The sequence below is a fragment of the Salvelinus namaycush genome, chromosome 34 (genome assembly GCF_016432855.1).
Source record: "Salvelinus namaycush isolate Seneca chromosome 34, SaNama_1.0, whole genome shotgun sequence".
In the NCBI taxonomy this organism is placed as follows: domain Eukaryota; kingdom Metazoa; phylum Chordata; class Actinopteri; order Salmoniformes; family Salmonidae; genus Salvelinus; species Salvelinus namaycush.
The window spans coordinates 9,679,418-9,705,133 of NC_052340.1; the positions used below are offsets into that span (position 1 = coordinate 9,679,418).

A 25,716-nucleotide genomic window follows, 5' to 3' on the forward strand; every position below is an offset into this window, starting at 1 on the left:
AAATGAGTCCCTTCAATTCATCAAACTCTTTTTAATGTCCGACTTGGTCCAGCAGGAATGTGAGGGAGGAGTATTGAATGACAGAATGAAAGGTGGTGTAATGAAAGGAAGACGAGAGGACACTACATAAGCCTGCATATCAGACAGATGTGCAGAAATAGTTGCCTGACTCTTGATAAGGTTTGTTTTGTTGTTTTTTTGCGTTGCCAAGGTTACATCCCCTTTCCAGTCCCTTGACAACAGCGCGATTTAATGCCGGGCCATCAAGGCTGAATTTGAATTAGTCCTAGACAGCAGACCTGGGTTCAAATACTATTTGACATCTTTCAAATACTTGGGAGTGTTTGCTTTCACCTGCCTGGAGCGGCAGATGGTTGGGGTTTGGCCTTCTATTGGTTCCGTTGTGCCAGACAAGCTCAATCAAGCACAGCTAAAGTATTAGAAATGATTTCTCTAGAGGCCTTGAGGTCCTGACTGAAAGTTGTGGGAGAGGAAAGCATTAACAACCAGGACAGACGGATATCCCCCCCCCCCCCCCCCCCCCCCCTCTCTGTTCAGCACAAATATGCTATATCAGCATTACCGTGCACAATGTACAGCCACAATGTATGCCAATGAAGCATTGCGCAATCTTACAACATATGCTTGACATTGATTTAACTAGCGTTAAAGTCACGGCAAGTCTTTTTTCTCTCTGTCCATTTCTTTGTTTCTTTTTTCCTTCATTCTCTGTTCATTCTCATGCCCAGCGGTGCCCATGTGAGAGAGGGGGAGAGAGAGAGTGAAAGAGAGAGAGCGACAGACGGACAAAGAGGGAAACTCACACCGTCTGGAAAATATTACTCCGATTCCTGCAGGCGGGGTCTCTGTGTTGGCAGTGCCGAGACGGGGCGAGAGAGAGAATGAGAAACGGGGTATAGGCTACAGTTCCTGAGCGTAGCTCTGTAGCATATATTGGAGAGTACAGACAACAGAAAAGGGTACGTTTTGAAAAGTGAAGGTGAAGTTCTCATTTCTGACTGGCTCCTCTATCACATCCTACTACTGCCAGCTGAGCAGTAGGCTTGTCCAGTAGAGGGGGCTGTGGAGCGCAGCAGGCAGGGGGGGAGGCTACAAGGCTGCGGACTACAGGGGGAATATGTCCAGAGCTTTACCTGAGCAGTGTTAGGGGCTTGCCTGGGGAACGCTGGGACCTGTCTGCAGGGTGGGGGCAGGAAAGGGAGAGCCACCAACCCCCAACATCCTCACCTGGGTCCTGTTCATTAGGCATGAAACGGAGAAAAACAGACTGAAACCGAGAGGGAGTACCTGGCTTTTCACACTACTGAGCCGAACTGAACAGAGCTAAACCAAGCTGTGCTGAGCTGGCCTGGTTATGCGCCCGCTAGAGCTGTGCTGAAAAGGATTATGTGAGAAATAAAATATCTGAGCCAGATATTACATTTTGGTTCAGAACGATAGTGTGAAAAGGGCACATGTGGCTTGGCTGTTAGCTGAAGCCACCAGGCACCTCCGCAGACAGAAAACACTGCCACCTGCTAATGATTCTCGTAAAGTTGGGATTTCCTGGGCCTTTGTAGTATACCGCCATCCTACCCCTTAACTGTGGAGCTCACCACCACTGTCATGATTCAGGTTTTTCGAATGTTTTTCATTTTATTCACCTCATTTCCACTCTTTAGGCCAGACGTCTGGACACAGATTAAGCCTACTAGTGGACTAAAAACCCTTTCAATGGCGATTCTCTATGGAGCATCATTTTTAATCCATGACCAGGCTTAGTAAACCCTCCCTTTGTGTTTAATCAGAGCTTGTTAAAGGGATATTACAAATCTAGAGTGTTACCTTACCTTAAAAGCAGTATGTGGACAAGAGACTGCAATCCACACTGATCTTGTTATTCCACACTGATCTTTTTTTTTTTTTTTTTTTTTTTTTTTTTTTTGGGGGGGTGGATCAGCTTAATATTGCGGAAAGAATGTTGCTTCCAATGTAATTGTCTGCATCATTTCCAATCCCCCATATTTTTTTGGGTAAATATATATATCCATTCACGTATGCATACATATACACATATATACATACACATACCTACATAGACATACATACTTTTTTAAAGAGTATACCTTTATTATTATTCCCCGCAAACCCTACCACCGATCCCCCAATTGGAGTAAACTGATAAACATTTCTGTTTTTACCTTCAATTTATACATCTTATACACATTTTACAGACACAGTCTACTTTATAATAGTTCTCTCGTTTGTTCTTAGTCCTTCCTCTATTTCTGTTGTCCATCCAGTTTGATTTCCACTTGTAACTGTGCTATTTCACAATAGCTCCGCACCTATACACATTTCACAGATCCCGTATGCCCTACATTGTTTATCTTGTTATTAGTCCCACCCTTCAGCTCCACTCAACCTTTCCCATCTTTCTTCCAACATCATCCATTTCGGATTTTTATTTGCCATATATTTTTCAACTGTGCTGTGATGCTTCACAAAAGATTTGAATCTTCCTATTCTCATAGCTTCCACGGATTGTAAATTAAAAATAAACATTTTTGCTAAAATAATTATTATATTATTGATTGATTGACTATGGCTTTTCAAATCCCCCAGTATTGCTATCTGTAGCGTTAGTTCTACGCAAATGTTGCAATTCTTCAACCATTCCTGGACCTGTGACCAAAAACGAGCTACATGCGGACAATACCAAAATAAATGGTCTAATGACTCTGCCTCCTCACAGCAGAATCTACAGAGCTGGGAAGATTGTATCCCCCATATATATAACATTCTATTAGTTGCAAGAATTTTGTACAATAATTTAAATTGAAAAATTCGAAGTTTTGAATCCGGCGTTGTTTTGCGTATCAATTCATACACCATGTGCCATGGAATGGGTACATCGAAAATCTCTTCCCAACTATTTTGCAATTTATATGGCACAGCTGTAAGTTTTTTGATCCTTAAATGAAATTGGTATATGTTTTTATTTATCACACTTTTCTTTAACCATTTATGTTCTTTAATATAAGGCCGACATACAAGTTCCTTACTTTTATCCCCTTCCACCTGCCTCTTCCATTTTTGTGGTAATGCTGCAATTAATTGGTTGTAATTTTGGGTAGAGCAGACATTTCCATATGTCTGTGTTAGCTGCATGTGTGACATTACTCCACCAGTCCTATTTATGATATCATTCACAAAAATTATACCTTTTTTAAACATTTCTTCGATAAATACAGTTTTTTTATCAATTACTATATTTGAATTTAACCACAAGATTTGTTGTACTATTTGTTCCGTCCTTTCAGGTGGATTAAACTGAAATTGCAACCAACTTTCTAAGGCTTGCTTAAAAAATAAAGATATTTTGGAGATTATTTCCTTTTCAAGCAACCGAAAGTGAGCAGGTGTAATCTGAATAAAGGGAAAAAGGCCCTTCTTGAACATAGGATGAGACATTCGTACCAATCTACTAGAGAACCAGTTTGGATTTAAGTATAACTTTTGTATGACTGATGCCTTTAGTGAGAGGTCTAATGCTTTAATATTTAATAATTTCTGCCCTCCGAATTCATATTCGTTATATAAATAGGCCCTTTTAATTTTATCTGGCTTGCCGTTCCAAATAAAATTGAATATTTTTTGTTCATATAATTTAAAAAGCAGGTCACTAGGTGTAGGCAAAACCATAAGCAAATAGGTAAACTGTGATATGATTAAAGAGTTAATCAGGGTGATTTTCCCACAAATAGACAGGTATTTTCCTTTCCATGGTAGCAAGATCTTATCTATTTTTGCTAACTTTCTATAAAAATTTATTGGAGTGAGATCATTTCTTTCTTTTGGGATTTGTATACCGAGTATGTCCACATCACCGTCAGACCATTTAATTGGTAAACTACATGGCAATGTAAAATGTGTATTTTTTAGTGATCCAATACGTAATATGGTACATTTATCATAATTTGGTTTTAATCCAGAGAGGATAGCAAATGTATCTAGATCCTCTAAGAGGCCGTGGAGAGATTCTAGTTGTGGTTTTAAAAGAAAACATGAATCATCAGCGTACAATGACACCTTAGTTTTTAGGCCCTGGATTTCTAATCCCTTAATATTAATGTTTGATCTAATTTTAACAGCTAACATTTCGATGGCAATAATAAATAGATATGCCGATAGTGGACAACCTTGTTTTACTCCTCTAGATAGTTTAAAACTTTCTGAGATGTAGCCATTATTTACTATTTTACACCTAGGGTTACTATACATAATTTTTACCCATTTTATAAGAGATTCCCCAAAATTGAAATATTCTAGGCATTTATATATAAACTCCAGTCGTACTTTATCAAAAGCCTTTTCAAAATCAGCTATGAAAACCAGGCCTGGTGTCCCCGATATTTCATAGTGTTCTATTGTTTCCAGTACTTGCCTTATATTATCTCCAATGTATCGTCCATGTAAAAAACCTGTCTGATTAGGATGAATAATATCTGACAAAACTTTTTTTATTCTATGCGCCAAGCATTTTGCTAGGATTTTTGCATCACAACACTGAAGTGTAAGAGGTCTCCAATTTTTTAAATGGACTGGATCTTTATATATACCACTTGGGTCCTGTTTCAGTAATAATGATATCACACCTTCTTGTTGCGTGTCTGATAATCTATCATTTATATAGGAGTGGTTAAAACAAGCTAATAATGGTCCTTTGAGTATATCAAAAAAATGTTTGTATACTTCCACTGGTATGCCATCCAGTCCTGGAGTTTTCCCATCCTTAAAGGCCCCAATTGCATCAAGTAGTTCCTCCTCTGTAATTAGGCCTTCACATGAGTCTTTCTGTACAGATGTTAATTTTACATTATTATTAGGGAAAAAATCCATACAATTAGTTTCAGTTAGTGGAGATGGAGGAGCCTGAAACGAAAATATATTCTTAAAGTACTTTACTTCCTCTTTCAAAATATCATTTGGTGAATCATGCGTGACTCCATCATTTGTAACAAGTTTTAATACGTTTTTTTTGGTAGCATTTCTATATTGAAGATTGAAAAAGAATTTGGTGCATTTTTCCCCATATTCCATCCAGTTCGCTTTATTTTTGTAATATATTACACTGGATCTTTCTTGAATAAGTTCCTCCATTTCTTTTTGTTTTTCCTCTAACTTATTCTGTGCCTCTATGGTACCGTTTTTATTGTTATCTAACTGTACTGTTAGTCCTTCAATTTCCTTTGTTAATATGGACTCTTTTGATCGAAATTGCTTTTGTTTTATAGATGAGTACTGAATTGCATGGCCTCTAAAGCCACACTTAAAAGTGTCCCATACAATATGGGGATCTGCTGTACCTATGTTATGTCTAAAAAAGTCAGTTATAAATTCTTCTGTCCTAGTTCTAAACAATTTATCATCTAGTAGGCTTTGATTAAATTTCCAATATCCTCGCCCACGTGGAAATTCTGTAAGAGTAATATATATGCCAATTATGTGATGGTCCGACCGCATTCTGTCCCCTATCAAACACTTTTTAACTTTTGGTGCCAGAGAGAATGATATAAGAAAGTAGTCAAGGCGACTAGCTTGATTAAGCCTCCGCCATGTATATCTCACTAGGTCAGGGTATTTAAGTCTCCATATATCCACTAATTCCAATATATCCATGACATTCCTGATTTCCTTAAGTGCCTGAGGGTGATAGTTTGTAGTGTGATTTCCTTTCCGGTCCATAGAGGTATTTAAGACCGTATTAAAATCTCCCACTATAATAATAGAGTCTAGTGTTGCTTGTAGAGTTGATACATTCTTATATATATTGTCAAAGAAGCTTGGATCATCATTATTCGGACCGTATAGGTTAATAAGCCATATATGTTTATTGTCCAATAACATATTTAAAATAATCCATCTACCTTGAGGATCTGTTTGGACAAGTTGCACATTTGGATCAAAGTTATTATTAATTAAAACCATCACCCCTTTTGAATTTCTTTGCCCATGGGAGAAATATATTTCGCCCCCCCAGTTCTTTTTCCACAAAACTTCATCTAAAACTGTCGAATGGGTTTCCTGTAAACAGTAGATATTATAATCCTTCTCTTTTAGCCAGGTAAATACTGATCGTCTTTTCTTATTATCTGCTAAGCCATTACAATTGTAACTGGCTATACTTATTTCACCACTTACCATAATGAGACACACCTTTCAATTATTTTTATCAAAATATATGTTTGTAAACGTCCTATTAAAAAGTAACATAATGATTGAGTGTCTATATAGTTGTACCATGACATTTGCATCTCCACTAAGCAAACCTCCAATTGGTCCCCACTATTCCACCCGCCAAAAGCCCCCATCTCGAGTTGGGTTGTCATCCCAATGACCGGCAGACCACCCCCGACCCCCCGCATCGCACAGCCCCGGACCGACTGGGATCCATCCTTCGAAAAGTGCACACAGCGCCATCCACCGAACCGAAGCAGATCCATTGCCAAATGCATTTCCATCGCCCTCACCTCTATTTTTATTACATATTGCTGTGAATCATCCTCTATAGTCCCTAACATCTTTTACTTCTTCCTTCGCAACAGTTGTGGGATACACACATACACCCACACACATTCAGCCCTTACCCCCACACAACCATAAGCTCACCCTCTCAACAATTGCACCATCCCAGAGCCCAACTCAAGATGGATCATGATTTACAAATGTACTTGCAGTTGCAGCTGCATGAGAAGGCCTGCAAGACCGCGCAAAAAATGAGCATAAATGTAGAGATTTATTTACCATTGTCACATCCTAAATGATGGAGGTCAAATGTACACCTTCTTCCTGAAACACCCACAATACGGTCATCCATTTTGACCATGTTCCCAAGCATCTCCATGCAGTCCGACTTGATTTCGTGCCACCAGGGCCACAATAATATACCCCCTCTCTGAATGTCCGAGTGTGACCCCCTCCCCATGGGTTACTGCAGCTAGTGTTGCCAGCACTGCCACTGCCTGAGTGGGGGCACCCCACCGGAATCCCCACCGGCTAGGTACAAGGTCGTCAAGGTTCTCATTAGCAGCTTTGAGAATTTCCTTGTTTATTATGCTCTCCCTTTAGGGGGCTTTGGCTTTGCAGGACCAACCCTGCCAAGCAGGCTCAGAATCTTGAGGGGGCAGTGCTGCTCTTGGTCCTTGACCTCATTTTGGCTGCATACAGACCGCTTACAGCATGCACATAAAACAGTTAGGGACTTCTCCTTAGTATCTGGGCCATTCATGTGGGTGTCTAGGGTATAGGGCCATGGACCGTACCATTAAAATAGGATAATAAATAATTAGATATAATTTATTTTAAAAATGTAGTTCCCCATGATAGGACAATAAATAAATAAGACGTATAATTCATTATAAAAGTATATCCATCATCTGAACAACATTGAAAGCCCTCTCATACCCGGCCCACAGCAATACACTGGCTCTGGGATATGCAACTATTTCATTACTCACTCACTCAACTTTCCAAACATAACAAATAAAAATAAACACACACCACACCATCCACACATACTGTGCCTTCTGTTTACTTAGTTTTTATCTTCACTATGTAGAAATAGTGCTTGTGTTCAATTAGTTATATATGAAGATTTATAGAAAAGCTATATTTTGTATTGTATTGTTACAATCAATAACCGGGCTTGAATTGTGTTTATTTTCCTCATCTATGAGAACTTTGTAATTTTTAAAATAACCATGGAGTAGTCTTTGTGTCTCTGAACAACTGGTTATCAATATATAGTTTATCAACGACGAGAGCTACTCGTTTCGCTTTTAATCTATTTTCTTTGAAAATTGGATACAGAACTTTGCGCCGTTCTGCAATTTCTTTCGGAAACTGATCATTCATGCCAATTTTGGTCCCAGCAAGTCTTTTACCCAGGCTTTTAACCATTATTTTATCTTTAAATGAAGCAAATTTGGCAACGATTGGGCGTTCGTACCTCTGCCCTCTCTGTCCGAAGCGGTGTACACGTTCAAGTTGGATCTTATCGATAACTTCGCGTGGAATCTGAAGCGCTGCAAAAAGGAACTCTCTAACTACAGATTCAGGAACCTCTCCTTCTTTCTCTTGGATACCTGTAAGTACCAAATTCTCTCTCATGGATCTAGTTTGTATGTCTAGTAAGCATTCCTTCAGAACGGTGTTCTCCTTTTTAATTTCATTCATTTCGGTTTCAATTTTATTGACTGTCCCTTTTAGCGCGTGTGTTTCCTTCTCCAATGTCGCAGCTTTTTCATCACTCATCTCTAGGCTTGCCTTCAACTCTTTTATATCTTTACTAACTAATTCAAGTATACCCAGTTTGTCATTTATTGATTTTAACAGATCGGTTTCGACCTTTACCATTGCCGGTGGTGAGAATATTAAATCATCCGTATCGGTTGAGGAGTCACGTTTTCGTTTTTGAATCGGTTCCCCTGTCTTACTCTCCGTCATGTTTGGGTGTTGCTTGTTTTCGTAATATTTGTCGATAAATGTCTCTAATCTTAGGATTTGTTTTGTGTTATTATCCAGATTGAAGGTTATCACCCACCAGATTATTTAGTGCTAATATTTTAGTCTAATTTAGCAGATATTTCGAATATTATGTTTTATCTTGAGGTGCTCTACATAACTTCGTTCAGTCCGCCATTACCTTTACGTTACCTTTACGTCCGCCGTCCTACGTCCTACCTAGCTAGTGCGCTCAGGACCTCCATTCCACACTGATCTTGTTATTCCACACTGATCTTGTTATTCCACACTGATCACTTATTTTTTATATATATATATAGATTAGGAAACCTATGTAATGTTGCTGAACTATCACTTTTTAAAGCTGCAATATGTCACTTTTTGGGGGACCGGACCAAATTCACGTGGACGTGTGTTATAGATCTGTCATTCTCATTGAAAGCAAGTCTAAGAAGCGGTTGATCTGTTTTATGTGCGCTATTTCTATGGCTTCCCGTTTTTAAGTTTTGTCCTTGCGTCTTTTACTTTTAGGTTTCGTACACCAGCTTCAAACAATCGAATATCCAATATTGTTAGTTATAGAACATTGTATTTTACAGCGGTTTAGATAGTAACATGATTCTCTACACCAGGGTTTCCCAAACTTGGTCCTCACCCCCCGGTGCACGTTTTGGTTTTTGCCCTAGCACCACACAGCGAATTCAAATAATCAAAGCTTGATGATGAGTTGGTTGTTTAAATCAGCTGTGTAGTTCTAGGGCAAAAAACGAAATGTGCCCCCAGATGGGGCCACAGGACCGAGTTTGGGAAACCCTGCTCTACACTATACATGCTTGTTTTTTCACATAAACTGAAAATAAGTGAACAATTTTTGAATTTTAGCAACCAGGAAATGGCGATTTCAGCATAGAGCATCTTAAAATGTTTAAGCTAATATTACTTATTTATTTGATTCACGGTGAAGTGGCTAGTGTTGTGTTCAGTCTCTGACCGCCGGACTGCTCTGTACTAACTATGGACGGTGTCCCCAATGGCACCCTATTCCCTACATAGTGCACTACTTTTGACCAGAGACCTATGGAATAGGATGGCGTTTGGGTCGCAGAGAACAGTTCTATCAGAGTAACGTTAATGATGGAATCCTACTTAGTCACTTGTCAGCGTGGGGGTGGGAAAGAAACTGAGCTGCTCGGCAACATTAATCATGGCAATAGTGGAATGTTCTACTCCTGTTAAATCACTGTCTCCTAAAAGAAAGAAAGGAGGGAGAGGAAGGAAGAAGCGAAGCTGTATGATTAAGCTGTAGTTCATAAAACATTTAGTAAAGTACCGTTTTTGTCTTTCTGTGCGAGTCATCCTGTATTCTCCCATAACTCCTCACATGTCCCCTTCTCCTTGTACAGAGGGACACATTTCTCTCTCTCCAGGGGTGGTTAAGTCCAGATGTGTGTGTGTGTGTGTGTGCTTGAAGATGTTTTTGTGGAATTTCTTTATGCCCCATCTGCCTTGTTTAAGAGTAGACAAGGAGAGGAGAGAGTAGACGAGGCAGAGAGAGGAGAGGAGAGAGTAGACGAGAGAAACTAAAACTACTTCACCTTCCACTGTAAATCCCTTGTTGGGCCCTGTGCTGGAGGAGCGAGGGAATGAAAGAGGGAGGGGGAGAGAAAAGGAGGGTGGAGTGTCACTCTACACAGGGACTGCTTCCTCTAGAAAGAGGGAGGGAGTGAGTGCAAGAAGAAGGTAGAGAGAGAGGGAGAGAGGGAGTGAGTGACTGAGCGAGAGAGGGAGTGAGTGACTGAGCGAGAGAGGGAGTGAGTGACTGAGCGAGAGAGGGAGTGAGTGACTGAGCGAGAGAGGGAGTGAGTGACTGAGCGAGAGAGGGAGTGAGTGACTGAGCGCGAGAGAGGGAGTGAGTGACTGAGCGCGAGAGAGGGAGTGAGTGACTGAGCGCGAGAGGGAGGGAGTGAGTGACTGAGCGCGAGAGGGAGGGAGTGAGTGACTGAGCGCGAGAGGGAGGGAGTGAGTGACTGAGCGCGAGAGGGAGGGAGTGAGTGACTGAGCGAGAGAGGGAGGGAGGGAGTGACTGAGGGAGGGAGGGAGGGAGTGAGTGAGCGAGGGAGGGAGGGAGTGACTGAGCGAGAGAGGGAGGGAGGGAGTGACTGAGCGAGAGAGGGAGGGAGGGAGTGACTGAGCGAGAGAGGGAGGGAGGGAGTGACTGAGCGAGAGAGGGAGGGAGGGAGTGACTGAGCGACAGAGGGAGGGAGGGAGTGACTGAGCGACAGAGGGAGGGAGGGAGTGACTGAGCGACAGAGGGAGGGAGGGAGTGACTGAGCGAGAGAGGGAGGGAGGGAGTGACTGAGCGAGAGAGGGAGGGAGGGAGTGACTGAGCGAGAGAGGGAGGGAGGGAGTGACTGAGCGAGAGAGGGAGGGAGGGAGTGACTGAGCGAGGGAGGGAGGGAGTGAGCGAGAGAGGGAGTGACTGAGCGAGGGAGGGAGTGACTGAGCGAGAGAGGGAGGGAGGGAGTGACTGAGCGAGAGAGGGAGGGAGTGAGTGACTGAGCGAGAGAGGGAGGGAGGGAGTGACTGAGCGAGGGAGGGAGGGAGTGACTGAGCGAGAGAGGGAGGGAGGGAGTGACTGAGCGAGAGAGGGAGGGAGGGAGTGACTGAGCGAGAGAGGGAGGGAGGGAGTGACTGAGCGAGAGAGGGAGGGAGGGAGTGACTGAGCGAGAGAGGGAGGGAGGGAGTGACTGAGCGACGGAGGGAGGGAGTGACTGAGCGACAGAGGGAGGGAGGGAGTGACTGAGCGAGAGAGGGAGGGAGGGAGTGACTGAGCGAGAGAGGGAGGGAGGGAGTGACTGAGCGAGAGAGGGAGGGAGGGAGTGACTGAGCGAGAGAGGGAGGGAGGGAGTGACTGAGCGACAGAGGGAGGGAGGGAGTGACTGAGCGACAGAGGGAGGGAGGGAGTGACTGAGCGACAGAGGGAGGGAGGGAGTGACTGAGCGAGAGAGGGAGGGAGGGAGTGACTGAGCGAGAGAGGGAGGGAGGGAGTGAGTGAGGGAGAGAGGGAGGGAGGGAGTGACTGAGCGAGAGAGGGAGGGAGGGAGTGACTGAGCGAGGGAGGGAGTGACTGAGCGAGAGAGGGAGTGACTGAGCGAGGGAGGGAGTGACTGAGCGAGAGAGGGAGGGAGGGAGTGACTGAGCGAGAGAGGGAGGGAGTGAGTGAGTGAGCGAGAGAGGGAGGGAGGGAGTGACTGAGCGAGGGAGGGAGGGAGTGACTGAGCGAGAGAGGGAGGGAGGGAGTGACTGAGCGAGAGAGGGAGGGAGGGAGTGACTGAGCGAGAGAGGGAGGGAGGGAGTGACTGAGCGAGAGAGGGAGGGAGGGAGTGACTGAGCGAGAGAGGGAGGGAGGGAGTGACTGAGCGACGGAGGGAGGGAGTGACTGAGCGACAGAGGGAGGGAGGGAGTGACTGAGCGAGAGAGGGAGGGAGGGAGTGACTGAGCGAGAGAGGGAGGGAGGGAGTGACTGAGCGAGAGAGGGAGGGAGGGAGTGACTGAGCGAGAGAGGGAGGGAGGGAGTGAGTGAGCGAGGGAGGGAGTGACTGAGCGAGAGAGGGAGTGACTGAGCGACAGAGGGAGGGAGGGAGTGACTGAGCGAGAGAGGGAGGGAGGGAGTGACTGAGCGAGAGAGGGAGGGAGGGAGTGACTGAGCGAGAGAGGGAGGGAGGGAGTGACTGAGCGAGAGAGGGAGGGAGGGAGTGACTGAGCGAGAGAGGGAGGGAGGGAGTGACTGAGCGAGAGAGGGAGGGAGGGAGTGACTGAGCGAGAGAGGGAGGGAGGGAGTGACTGAGCGAGAGAGGGAGGGAGGGAGTGACTGAGCGACAGAGGGAGGGAGGGAGTGACTGAGCGACAGAGGGAGGGAGGGAGTGACTGAGCGAGAGAGGGAGGGAGGGAGTGACTGAGCGAGAGAGGGAGGGAGGGAGTGACTGAGCGAGAGAGGGAGGGAGGGAGTGACTGAGCGAGAGAGGGAGGGAGGGAGTGACTGAGCGAGAGAGGGAGGGAGGGAGTGACTGAGCGAGAGAGGGAGGGAGGGAGTGACTGAGCGAGAGAGGGAGGGAGGGAGTGACTGAGCGAGAGAGGGAGGGAGGGAGTGACTGAGCGAGAGAGGGAGGGAGGGAGTGACTGAGCGAGAGAGGGAGGGAGGGAGTGACTGAGCGAGAGAGGGAGGGAGGGAGTGACTGAGCGAGAGAGGGAGGGAGGGAGTGACTGAGCGAGAGAGGGAGGGAGGGAGTGACTGAGCGAGAGAGGGAGGGAGGGAGGGAGGGAGTGACTGAGAGGGAGGGAGGGAGGGAGGGAGGGAGTGACTGAGAGGGAGGGAGGGAGGGAGTGACTGAGCGAGAGAGGGAGTGAGGGAGGGAGTGACTGAGAGGGAGGGAGTGACTGAGAGGGAGGGAGTGACTGAGAGAGGGAGTGACTGAGAGAGGGAGTGACTGAGAGAGGGAGTGACTGAGAGAGGGAGTGACTGAGAGAGGGAGTGACAGAGAGGGAGTGACAGAGAGGGAGTGACAGAGAGGGAGTGACAGAGAGGGAGTGACTGAGAGAGGGAGTGACTGAGAGAGGGAGTGACTGAGAGAGGGAGTGACTGAGAGAGGGAGTGACTGACTGAGAGAGGGAGTGACTGACTGAGAGAGGGAGTGACTGACTGAGAGAGGGAGTGACTGACTGAGAGAGGGAGTGACTGACTGAGAGAGGGAGGGACTGACTGAGAGAGGGAGTGACTGAGAGAGGGAGTGACTGAGCGAGAGGGAGGGAGTGACTGAGAGGGAGGGAGGGAGTGACTGAGAGGGAGGGAGGGAGTGACTGAGAGGGAGGGAGGGAGTGACTGAGAGGGAGGGAGGGAGTGACTGAGCGAGAGAGGGAGTGACTGAGCGAGAGAGGGAGTGACTGAGCGAGAGAGGGAGTGACTGAGCGAGAGAGGGAGTGACTGAGCGAGAGAGGGAGGGAGGGAGTGACTGAGAGGGAGGGAGGGAGTGACTGAGCGAGAGAGGGAGGGAGGGAGGGAGTGACTGAGCGAGAGAGGGAGGGAGGGAGGGAGTGACTGAGCGAGAGAGGGAGGGAGGGAGTGACTGAGCGAGGGAGGGAGGGAGTGAGTGAGTGACTGAGCGATAGAAGATAAGTAAGAGGAGAGGTGATGGCAGCTGGGTCACTCCTACACATGGCTCCGGAGAAGTTGTAAAAATAAACGTTGCACGATCGCTCTGAAGTGGACGACTCACATTCTGGGAGTATTAAACAATTGTTAAAGCCGACCAATAAACAGGAAGGAGAGAGATGAAGTACAGAGCCACGGTAAGAGAAGAACTGCACGCTCACTCATTCTGCTCAAAGGCATTTGGAACTTGGAAGCAGCACTCTGCAATACAACAGTACACGTTTCATGCTGAGTCGTGTGTGTGTGTGTGTGTGTGTGTGTGTGTGTGTGTGTGTGTGCGCGCGCTTCAGTTTAAATTGTGTACATGTGGCGGTGCTGAAGGACATGCGTCTAAGGGCAGCAAATATATATGGCTGTTCCCTTCTAGGGGAGAGGGAGCCGGTCGTTGGAGGTTTCGGTAGAGTGAGTATTGCGTAACAGCTTTGTCAATCCGTGCTCTTGAACTCCAAGGACACAGGAGAGGGAGGAGCGTAGCTGGGTTTTTGACCCCAAAGCACCAGTTTCTCCTGACACATACCTAGCTATCCAGCTATGAAACGATCTAGTCTTCATATCTAGCTCTCCATCCATCACTTGTAACCGGGGGGGGTTTGACCGCAAAGCCCGTAGCCAGTTTCTCCTGAGTCCTGATGCTGACCCACCTAGAATCCATCTATGAATTAATCTCCCAAGTTCTCTTCCTATCCAGGGTCGTATTCATTAGGCACCAAAACAGACTGAAACCGGAAGGGACTACACGAACTTGTCCAATAAGAAATTCTCGTTCTACTTTTCCATTGCAAAACGTTTCACAAAAATGTTCTGTATTGAATACTGCCCAGTTCTAATTTCTATGCGGTATCTATGTGGAGGTATCTGTTTGTGTTGGTGTGTTTGCGCCACCACAGTGTTGTAATGGCAGGCCTGTGTTGTGAGGCTGGGCCTGGATTCTTTGGCGCTGACTGGGAGTGCGAGGGATGATGTTAATGAAACTACTGTCACAGTACCGAGGCAGCGCTCCAAGTCTTCCCTAACCCCACTGCATATCTTCCGGTCACTGTCACCTCCGCAGCCCGGGGACTCCATAGAGAGAGATGGATGACTCGTCATGGATATAACCCGTTTTTTTTTTAGCATGGACATTGCCATTGAGGACTTCTGCCTTGCTTCGGACATTTTTAAAGTAGTCAACTGGGTGGGGATTCCTATTGGTTGTAGCCTCAACCCGTGCTGCCACAGACGCTATAATGGTACAGATATAAAGATGATTCTATCTTTATGTGACTGAGTCTCTGGGGGAGGGGACTGGGAGGGAAGACTGGTAGTGTCCCATTAATCCGTTTCTTCCTGAAGTGTGCACTTGTTCCCTACTCCTATACAACTGTAAAACCATTGGATTGGTCAAGGCATAGGTTAGGAAGTTTCCACCGTTTACTTATACTTGTCATTTATTTCAAATAATTTCCATCTTTTTTTTTGGAGGACAGCACGCCCCAACTTTGGCTCCTACCGGCGCGTTGTCCTCAGCCTGCTTTCAAATCCCTTTTGAGGGGTGTGGTCACTTGAAACAATTCCCATGGAAAACCATCGATTTTTGAGTGATATTTCAACCACCTCATTCAAAATCCCAATTCAACCCCTGGTTGTATGTCATAGCGTTTTGATAGACCAAATATGATTTGTACAGTTTCCATAGGTTTGTTTAGTTAACTTCAAGGACACCGCGTGTTATCGAAAGAGTGCTAGTGTGTGTGTGAACCAATGCTGCTGTGAACCTCCAGGTAACTCCACACTGAAAGAGCATCTAATAAGGAAGATGTGGGCTAGCCCCTTTTTGAACAGGGTCGTATTCACTAGACCCCAAACGGAAGAAAACTGACCGGAACTACGAGGGCCTAGTCCACGGCTTTTCTTATTTGTTGCAAAACCAGGTGCCCCATTCCCAGGGTCTCCCATCTTGTAAGGAGTGCATTTAGAAGTTGTCCAGACTAGTTAAGGTGGAATTAATCAAATATTTAGATTTTGGACTGCAATATGACCGATCATTCCTGTGTCCTGCTAGTCTCTCCTTGAAAGCAGCACTCTCTGAGACTGCAATGAAAACTACTCATGCTATATGACTCCCATTGTATACAATACCTTAGCCTGCAATAGATGACCTTGCTATTGCCTCCATCTCTCTCCCTGTCAGTTGCTCCTGATTTTAGAATCTCATTGAGAGGAAATGCTGTTAATTTTAGTGGCACACTGCAATGAGGGGCTGGTGCACAGAGACCCACTGATTACAGAATACACGGAGTGTCCCCTGAGAGACTGAATGTGCAGTCACCGCTGCCTCTTATTGGCAGTACGGTTGCTTTTCGTTTTAATTGGCTGGTCTGCTGTAGTGAGGAAAGGACTAGTTTGCGGTACAGGAAAAGTTTAGCAGAAAGTAAGTTAGAGAACGTTGATTTGAACCTGTTGACTGGTGTTCTTGAAATGCCCTCCAACCATCCGGCTGGGTCTGTGTTTTGGGCTGGACATGAATCTTAGAACTTGTTCTTTTTTGAAGGGGAATATATATTTTTTTGTTGAGTGGGAGATGGAGAATGTTGTCACCTGCTAACGTCGAGCTATTGTTGTCACACCTGTCCTTCCACTTTCCCCTATACACACACGTGCGTGCCTACACGCACCACCTTCACACGCGTCCCTCTTTTCCAAGCCTTGAGGGGGGGGGGGGGGGGGGGACTCCATAGCAGTCAATCACCATCAAAACATGTCATAGCAAATACTGGTCTCCTTAGACCTCTTTAAAACAGCTCTTTCCAATTCTGTCATCATAAACCCTTGTTGATTTCACTTCAGTAGGTTCTCAGTCTGTGTGTTGCCGTGTGAAATATTTCTAGTGACACTTCCTATGAATACCCGCTTTGTAATGTATTATAAGCATTTATAACAAGCCATGCATTATAACACACGATATATGCACTAATAGCAGTTCAATATACCTGAAAGTTATGCTGTGAAAGTGCGTTGTGGTTTGATGCATATCTTGACTGTTTTTGAACCATTTTGCTTCCTTGCAAAATGGCCACTTTGACCTCACTTGCTGCCATGGAAAACCCAGAAGCTTCACAGTCTACAACCTTGAGAAAGACCATGACTGCTGTCCCCTGTCAGTTCTGTAGTGAGTCACGTGTTTGATCCCATAATGTCTGAGAGACCTAAAGTATCAATCTGTGCTCGCGCTCTTTCCCTCTCGGCATTCCTCCGTTTTTAATAAGACGAAAGAGCGGGGGAGGGTCAGACACCTGATTCATGGTGTAAAAGTGTTCAAAAGGGTAAAACTCTGAGTGACTAACCATGCTCTCCGTAGGAGCAGATTACACGCATATTTGTTTTTAGTTACGCTGGCTGAATCGGAACAGAGGAAAATATTCTCCACTTTCCAACAGACATAAATCCCTCCCTATTCTTACTCTAATGCTGCGGTTAGATAGCAGGAGGTAGACTGCAAACCGGATGTAATTGTTTTCAATGAGAGACCGACGGTAAATGTCGTTGAGGCTGGCGGTGAATTCCGTCAAATTTCAACGTTTGTTGCCCTCAGTAGTTGTTATCTCCCCGATGTTGATTTGCAGTGTTTACTGAAATCACCATAGCAACGGATACAGTCGTGCTGGCTTGCTTTTGCCATCACCGGATTTCTTGTGCTGCTATGCCGACTGGTATGATGTTTTTGCTTCCCTCGTCTAAAATAAACGCAGCATTAGTTTTCCTCTACCACTGAGATCATTTACGTGAGAAAATATGATCAAGAAGTGACCTTTTTATAAAGAAGCCTTTGTTCATGTGTTAACTCTTAAACAACCCCCCCCCCCCTCCAATCTAAAAAGGCTAATAACATGAAATTCTATTATGTAATAATAGAACAGGATACTATGGCTAAGGACCACTTACAGTTGATTCCGTTTAGAAACATATCCACTTACAAGTCTCTCACTGTAACTGTAATGGATGGTATGTTAATTTGTCATAGCTGTTATACCTCAGACTTTAAAGATGCTGATAATGCAAATGAACCATTCAGCTGCTTGGTCCATACGCCATTCATAGGGCTTTTATAAACTCAGGGGAAAAAAGAAACGTCCCTTTTTCAGGACCCTGTCTTTCAAAGATAATTCATAAAAATCCAAAACTTCACAGATCTTCCTTGTAAAGGGTTTAAACACGGTTTCCCATGCTTGATCAATGAACCATAAACAATTAATGAACATGCACCTGTGGAAAGGTCATTAAGACACTAACAGCTTACAGACAGTAGGCAATTAAGGTCACAGTTATGAAAACTTAGGACACTAAAGAGGCCTTTCTACAGACTCTGGAAAAACACCAAAAGAAAGATGCCCAGGGTCACTGCTCATCTGCGTGAACGCGCCTTAGGCATGCTGCAAGGAAGCATGAGGACTGCAGATGTGGCCAGGGCAATAAATTGCAATGTCTGTACTGTGAGACGCCTAAGACAGCGCTACAGGAAGACGGACAGCTGATCGATGGACAGCTGATCGTTCTCGCAGTGGCAGACCACATGTAACAACACCTGCACAGGATCGGTACAGCCGAACATCACACCTGCGGGACAGGTACAGGATGCCAACAACTGCCGAGTTACACCAGGAACGCACAATCCCTCCATCAGTGCTCGGACTGTCCGCAATAGGCTGATAGGCTGGACTGAGGGCTTGTAGGCTTGTTGTAAGGCAGGTCCTCACCAGACATCACCAGCAACAACGTCGCCTATGGGCACAAACCCACCGTTGCTGGACCAGACAAGACAGGCCAAAAGTGCTCTTCACTGATGAGTCGCGGTTTTGTCTCACCAGGGGTGATGGTCAGATTCACGTTTATCGTTGAAGGAATGAGCGTTACACCGAGGCCTGTACTCTGGAGCGGGATCAATTTGGAGGTGGAGGGTCCGTCATGGTCTGGGGCGGTGTGTCACAGCATCATCGGACTGAGCTTGTTGTCATTGCAGGCAATCTCAAAGCTGTGTGTTACAGGGAAGACATCCTCCTCCCTCATGTGGTACCCTTCTTGCAGGCTCATCCAGGCTCAACCCTCCAGCATGACAATGCCACCAGCCATACCGCTCGTTCTCTGCGTGATTTCCTGCAAGACATGAATGTCAGTGTTCTGCCATGGCCAGCGAAGAGCCCGGATCTCAATCCCATTGACCACGTCTGGGACCTGTTGGATCGGAGGTTGAGGGCTTGGGCCTTCCCCCCAGAAATGTATGGGAACTTGCAGGAAGAGTGGGGTAACATCTCACAGCAAGAACTGGCAAGTCTGGTGCAGTCCATGAGGAGGAGATGCACTGCAGTACTTAATGCAGGTGGTGGCCACACCAGATACTGACTTACTTTTGATTTTGACCCCCCCTTTGTTCAGGGACACATTATTCAATTTCTGTTAGTCACATGTCTGTGGAACTTGTTCAGTTTATGTCTCAGTTGTTGAATCTTATGTTCATACAAATATTTACACATGTTAAGTTTGCTGAAAATAAACGCAGTTGACAGTGAGAGGACGTTTCTTTTTTTGCTGAGTTTATATCACAATTTAGACCTTTTAAGCAACCAAAGGACACTGCAAAGGTCAGGCAAAGGGCAAGCATTGTTTTATGGTTATGTAGCAGACCCAGTCATTCCCCTTAGCCACACCCGGTTGTTCACTACTCTGTGCAGGTGAGTGAGTGAGTGAGTGAGTGAGTGAGTGAGTGAGTGAGTGAGTGAGTGAGTGAGTGAGTGAGTGAGGGTGGGTGGGTGGGTAAGGGAGGGAGAGAGAACACAGCAGTAGGCCGTGTCGGGCTCCCGGCTCCTTTGTTTTCTCCACAGGATTTGGAAAAGGTGACAGCATGCTGTTAGCAGCAAGTACTGTAACGAGCGCAGGGGTGTTGGTGTGTTCAACAAAGATGTGTGGTGGGAAGGGGCAGAGGGTGGGGAGGCAGGAAAACACAACTGTAAAAGCCCCTTTTGAGGAACAATGAAGTAATGGAGAGAGGTGGTGTTGGGAGAACTCTGTGAGAAGGGGAAACCAAAAGGGGTTCCTCTCCCTGTCAGAGAGAACTCCCTCCCTGTGTTAAGAAGAACGTTGGCACTGTTCCATCATTTCTTGAAATGTTTTCCCATAGAAATATAATCAGTAGAATGGTCCACACATGGCATCATTAGGGAAAGGGGGATACCTAGACAGTTGTACCACTGAATACATTAAAATGAAATGGGTCTTCTGCATTTAACCCAACCCCTCTGAATCAGAGAGGTGCGGGGAGCTGCCTCAACATCCACATCTTCGACTAACTGCCTTGCTCAGGGTCAGAACGACAGATTTTTACCTTGTCAGCTCGGGGATTCGATCCAGCAACCTTTCGGTTACTGGCCCAACGCTCTAACCACTAGGCTACCTGCTACCCCATAATTATATTGCTATGGCTTTCCCCTGGCTGTTGGAGCGATTTAGATGCCCAGATAACAGGCTTCTTGCTAACGAGCCCAACGAACCCTGGGAGAGAGACTACTCTCAGCGCAGTACCGCCCTGAGACGGACCACTTTTTCCTCAGGAACTGCAGGTTCTTTGTTCCTCTGGCCGTGTGAAACGATAGCCCACCAAGACTCAGGGCCCGTATTCCAAAAGCCTCTGAGTCGGAAGTGCTGCTCTAGAATCGGGTCACCCCTCTCCATACCATTCGTTATGATCTGAAAAGGCAGAACGTATTCTAGATCAGCCCTCCTACTCTGGGGCTGTGAATACGGGCCTACGACTTGAAGGGGGGATGGTGGAGGAGAGAAAGGAGATGGAGGGGTGGTGTTGACGACCACAAACTACCTAAAGCCCCTCGGAGGGATACAGTGTGAATGAAGTGTGAGTTAAAGAGGCTGGTGTGAAAGCTTGAGTCATCACCCTGTAAAGATTACAGATGTTGCATCTTAATTTGAGCCAGTTTGCTACAGCAGGAAAATAAACCTGCAGCAACAGGGAATGTGGATTATAATTAATGGACATTTTTGCAAGGGTTGATACATCTTTCGTAAGGGAAAATCAAGTCTTAAATTTCAAAGTGGAAATTCCGAACTTCAGAAGTCTTTTTAAACTTCAAATATACTGCATTGCAGGAACGTTCTCCTGCAACAGGATGATCACGTTAGTTATTCTAGCTGGAACAACTCACCCGCCATTAAGTCATAAAACAAAACAACATGAAATGTTGTAATTAGGTGTTGGTGTGCGGAGTCTCCTCAAGCCGAGGCAATTCATTAGCATTAAAGTCTGAAGGGCTCTACGCAGTGTATGCGAATGGAGCCGGATAGAGGTCCGTTTGCCTCGCTCTTTAGGAAGTTCTACGTATGTTTGTGCGGCTGCATTCATGGAAGGCAAATGGACCTCCGTCTGCTCCGTTTTGCATAGACTGTGTAGAGCCCTTAACGACCAGGGTTGCGGCACAATTGCCACCGTATTCCCTACAGTGCACTACTTCTAACCAGAGCCCTATGGGACCTAGTCAAAAGTAGTGCACTAATGTAGGGAGCAAGGTGCCATTTGTGAAAACTATTGGGACTACTTCACTGTCATCTCTTCTGCCATCTCTCGTTATAGCTCCCTGTTGCATAAAGGTGAGGGAGAAGAATGAGGGAGAAGAATGAGGGAGAAGAATGAGGGAGAAGAATGAGGGAGAAGAATGAGGGAGAAGAATGAGGGAGAAGAATGAGGGAGAAGAATGAGGGAGAAGAATGAGGGGGGAGCAGGGTAGGGTACCGTGTGAAGCAGGGAGTTGTTTTTGGAACGTTGGGGGGAGTACAGTGATGGCGATGGATAAGGAATGGAATCGTTTCCTGGCACCACACGTTCCTCTCCAGTCTCCTCTCCTCCTCCGCTACACATGCGTGTTCTGTCTGTTTCCTCTGTCTCTCTGTCTCTCTCTCTCTGTGTGTGTGTGTGTGTGTTTTTGTCCTCTGTGATACAGGCCGTCTTGTCCACAGCTGCCTCACCTAGCCCTTAATTAGGAGGAGGAGCACCCCTCTCCATCCCCTGAGCCAAGGCCCTACTGTGTCAATAACGCAACAACAACACATGCAGCTGCTCTGTGGTGTGTGTGTGTGTGGCAATGAACATTTGTGTGTGGACCCGTGTGTGTGTGCTGGCATAATCATCGGTGCGTTCCCTGCCTCGTTGATGCGTCCAGAGCGTGGTGACAGATTTGTGTGGTACTGTATAGTGATAGTGACTCTACTGTTTAGTGAGCCATGGATCTAGGTAACATTCGCGATCTGGTGCGTAAAACTCAAGTCTCCATCGTAGAAAACAGGTTTCTGGGCAAACGCATTGACAAGCTGAAGGATGTAAGTTAAGTGTTTTATTTTTAGACTGGGGATTTTAGCTTGGGTGGGGCCTTTTTAAAGACTTTGGTTGAAGTGTTAACTTTTTTTTTTCGGGGTTTGGTTATTCCTCCGCTTCTAGTTGTAGCTTGCATAGGCTTACAAAATTAGTTGTTTTCTAAGGATGGCTCTTTGGTGTGGAACGCTGCAAAACTCCAGTTTCTACAATCACTTTCTGTCTGTGTATGTTATTGAATGTGGGGGGGGAGAAGGCTCTTGCGCCAACTATTCTTTGTCATATTTTTGAACGGAAATGGGTACCTTTTTTGTGAAGCGTTAAGTGTCATAGTGTGTGTCTTAAGGTACGTAGCTAGATTGAGGTACGTAGCTAGATTGAGGTACGTAGCTAGATTGAGGTACGTAGCTAGATTGAGGTACGTTGCTAGATTGAGGTACGTTGCTAGATTGAGGTACGTAGCTAGATTGAGGTGCGTAGCTAGATTCCGGGGCTGTTCTGAGCGCTTGTCAGGCATAAATGAGCACATTGAGAGATGCTCACGCGCAATGTTGATTTCAACTTATCCAGGGTCTGCTTAGAATGTCTCTTTGCCTTACCAATTTATATAATTGCTTCCTATTGCTAACCTCCTTCTCCCTCTCCCCTCCCTCCAGGCTGTGGGGAGTGACGGGGTGCGGATCACCATGGAGAGTGCCCTGACGGCCAGGGACCGGGTGGGTGTACAGGACTTTGTCCTGCTGGAGAACCACACCAGCGAGGCGGCCTTCATCGAGAACCTCCGCAAGCGCTTCAAGGAGAACCTCATCTATGTAAGGCGCCTACCCCAATTACTCTCACCTTCTGGGTCAACGCTTGTTTTTTTGTGTTCCGTTGCATAACATGTTGCTGACCTAATGAATTTGTGCCTGCTGAAAGAAATATAAAATTGTGTACGTGTAGATGCAGCCCAGCGTTTCCCCCACTGTGTTGTCACCTCAGACACCATGAAGTCTCTCTCGGTCTCTCTCGGTCTCTCTCGGTCTCTCTCAGACGTACATCGGCTCAGTCCTGGTGTCGGTGAACCCCTACAAGGATCTGGAGATCTACACCAAGAACCACATGGAGCGTTACCGAGGCGTCAACTTCTACGAGGTCTCTCCCCACATGTGAGTAACCTGAACCCGGGTATCCCAACCCACCATCTCTCCACCTTCTCCTCCTCTCCCATCCCAGTTGACTCAGTCGTGGACTAACGGTTATGTAACGGAGGGTTTTCAGAGTGTCTGCTCAGCATACGTTACGTTGAGCCTGTTTGTTTTGAGTTGTTGGGCGAAGAGGGATTTCCTGGCCGGTTCCTCTGACTCTCTGACCACGGACGAACAATGGACTGTATTATTGGAGAGTCCTCCATGCGCTCAACGTTCCCGGCTTCGCTGCTCCTCGACTCTGTGTTTTTTCCCGTTCTACTCAACCATGTAGCCAAATGTTTTCTGTCTGTCTGAAGGGGGGGGGGGGGGGGGGGGGGGGGGGGGGGTTTTGGGAAGAGAGGGAATACGGAGGAGGGACAGAGATGAATTGGCGACGGGGTGAAGGGAGGAGGGATGGTGCAATGTGGTACCAGAGGGGCGTTCCTCCTAGGAGGAGATTTTCCTGCCCCAGGCCTGACCCCCCCCCCCCTCTCCCGGGGCTTTCAGGTGGTGACTGATAGGGCTCTTATCGAGGGGTTGGCGCTAACGTTATCTCAATTCTATGTTTCAAGGGAAGGGGAAAGGGGGATACCTAGTCAGTTGCACAACTGAATGCACTCAACCTAAATGTGTCTCCCACATTTAACCCCACCCCTCTGAATCCACACCCCTGTCATGTGGCAAAACAGGCTGAATAAACATGGAGCCTGGTGAAAATGAGTCATCATAACAGGACCGTCATATCTCACTTACTGTGTGACCACCACACCTACCAAATGGGATCTTATTTAAAAGGGTAGAATCATCTTTATTCACCAGGTACATTTGCATGGACCTGGTGAAATGGTGCGGACAATAAAAACAATATATAGACAAAATAATTAAAAACGAATCCAAACTTTTTGTATCTGCGCAGTTCTTCCTCCTCTACAGTACTTCACTGACTCATGCTCTCTCTTCCCTCCCTCCTTCCAGCTACGCGGTGTCTGACAACTCCTACCGGTCCATGCGGACGGAGCGTAAGGACCAGTGCATCCTCATCTCGGGGGAGAGCGGTGCCGGCAAGACGGAGGCCTCAAAGAAGATCCTGCAGTACTACGCTGTGACCTGTCCCGCCAGCGACCAGGTGGAGACGGTCAAGGACCGCCTGCTGCAGTCCAACCCTGTCCTAGAGGTGAACGCCGGGGGGGGGGGATTCCACGTCATCCGTTAGCCGTTGCATGTGCCTGGCTTGGTCCAGTCTAAAACAAAATGTCATATTTCTGTCTGTGTATGTGTGGCCTCTCCTGGAGTGTGAGCGGGGGTCTCTACTCATGTAGTGTACTGTGTTGAGCTGTGGTGTGTTGGCTGGGCTAGTGGCGTACAGACCAATGGGGAGCAGGTGTGTTACGATCACAGCAGAGCAGTACAGACAGACAGACAGACAGACGGGGAGAAGGTGTGTTAGGATCACAGCAGAACAGAGTGATCCAGACTGACTGCCTGCCCTGTAATCTAGCCCCGTGTCTCAGCCACAGCACAACACACCTGACTGTCTGACCTCACTTTAACACATCTGTCTACCTCCTCCCCTCTCCCATCTCACCCTCTCCGTCCTCTCTCCTGTCTCCCACTCTTTTCTCTCTTCTTTCTTTGTGGACCTCCCCTCTTTTATTCTCTGCCTCCCTCCTCTCTGCCTCCCTCCTCTCTGCCTCCCTCCTCTCTGCCTCCCTCCTCTCTGCCTCACTCTTCTCTGCCTCACTCTTCTCTGCCTCACTCTTCTCTGCCTCACTCCTCTCTGCCTCCCTCCTCTCTGCCTCCCTCCTCTCTGCCTCCCTATGTGTGTGATCCCAGGCTTTTGGAAACGCCAAAACGTTGCGCAACGACAACTCCAGCCGCTTCGGCAAATACATGGACATCCAGTTTGACTTCAAGGTGAGTGGTCACAAACACAGACGCACACACAATGACAGAGTATGTTCCGGTAAGGTGGATACCAGTATATAACCACTGCCAGTCCTTCCATATTAACTTGTACAATATGTTTATTTTTCCACTCCTACGTTACTGTACTGTCCATGGGGCGCGTTCGTTTCCTGGGGGCGTGTACACCTGCATGTGGCCCTGTGTCTGTCTCAGTATCCTTGCATCACCACCCTCTCCTCCTCTTCCTCCCCCTTTCCCCGGTTCCCTCTCTCCCGGCGGCAGGGTGCACCGGTGGGGGGCCACATCCTCAACTACCTGCTGGAGAAGTCACGGGTGGTGCACCAGAACCACGGCGAGAGGAACTTCCACATCTTCTACCAGCTGATTGAGGGGGGTGAGGAGGATCTGCTGTGGCGCCTGGGCCTGGAGAGGAACCCCCAGCAGTACCAGTACCTCGTCAAGGTGGGGGACACCAGAGCTTCGCTCTATGGTTGGGTCTGGAATGGGACACGGTTCCCTTTTGGACCAGAGTCTGTCCAGCTGTTTGGGGCTCAGGT

General features: G+C 46.7%; 1 protein-coding gene across 5 annotated transcripts in view; it reads left to right on the forward strand.

Moving 5' to 3' along the window:
• Positions 1–25,716, forward strand: part of LOC120028290 (unconventional myosin-Ic-like) — a 58,466-nt gene that overhangs the window by 16,033 nt on the left and 16,717 nt on the right. For all 5 annotated transcript variants that reach the window (XR_005473419.1, XM_038973481.1, XM_038973479.1 and 2 more), the window contains exons 2-6: positions 22,742–22,897; positions 23,118–23,233; positions 24,230–24,428; positions 25,088–25,168; positions 25,442–25,621. Coding sequence is in view for 4 of the 5 variants with exons in the window: in XM_038973481.1 (XP_038829409.1) it covers positions 22,742–22,897; positions 23,118–23,233; positions 24,230–24,428; positions 25,088–25,168; positions 25,442–25,621 (732 nt within the window). In the remaining variant the exon portion in view is untranslated. The remainder of the gene's footprint in view (positions 1–22,741; positions 22,898–23,117; positions 23,234–24,229; positions 24,429–25,087; positions 25,169–25,441; positions 25,622–25,716) is intronic.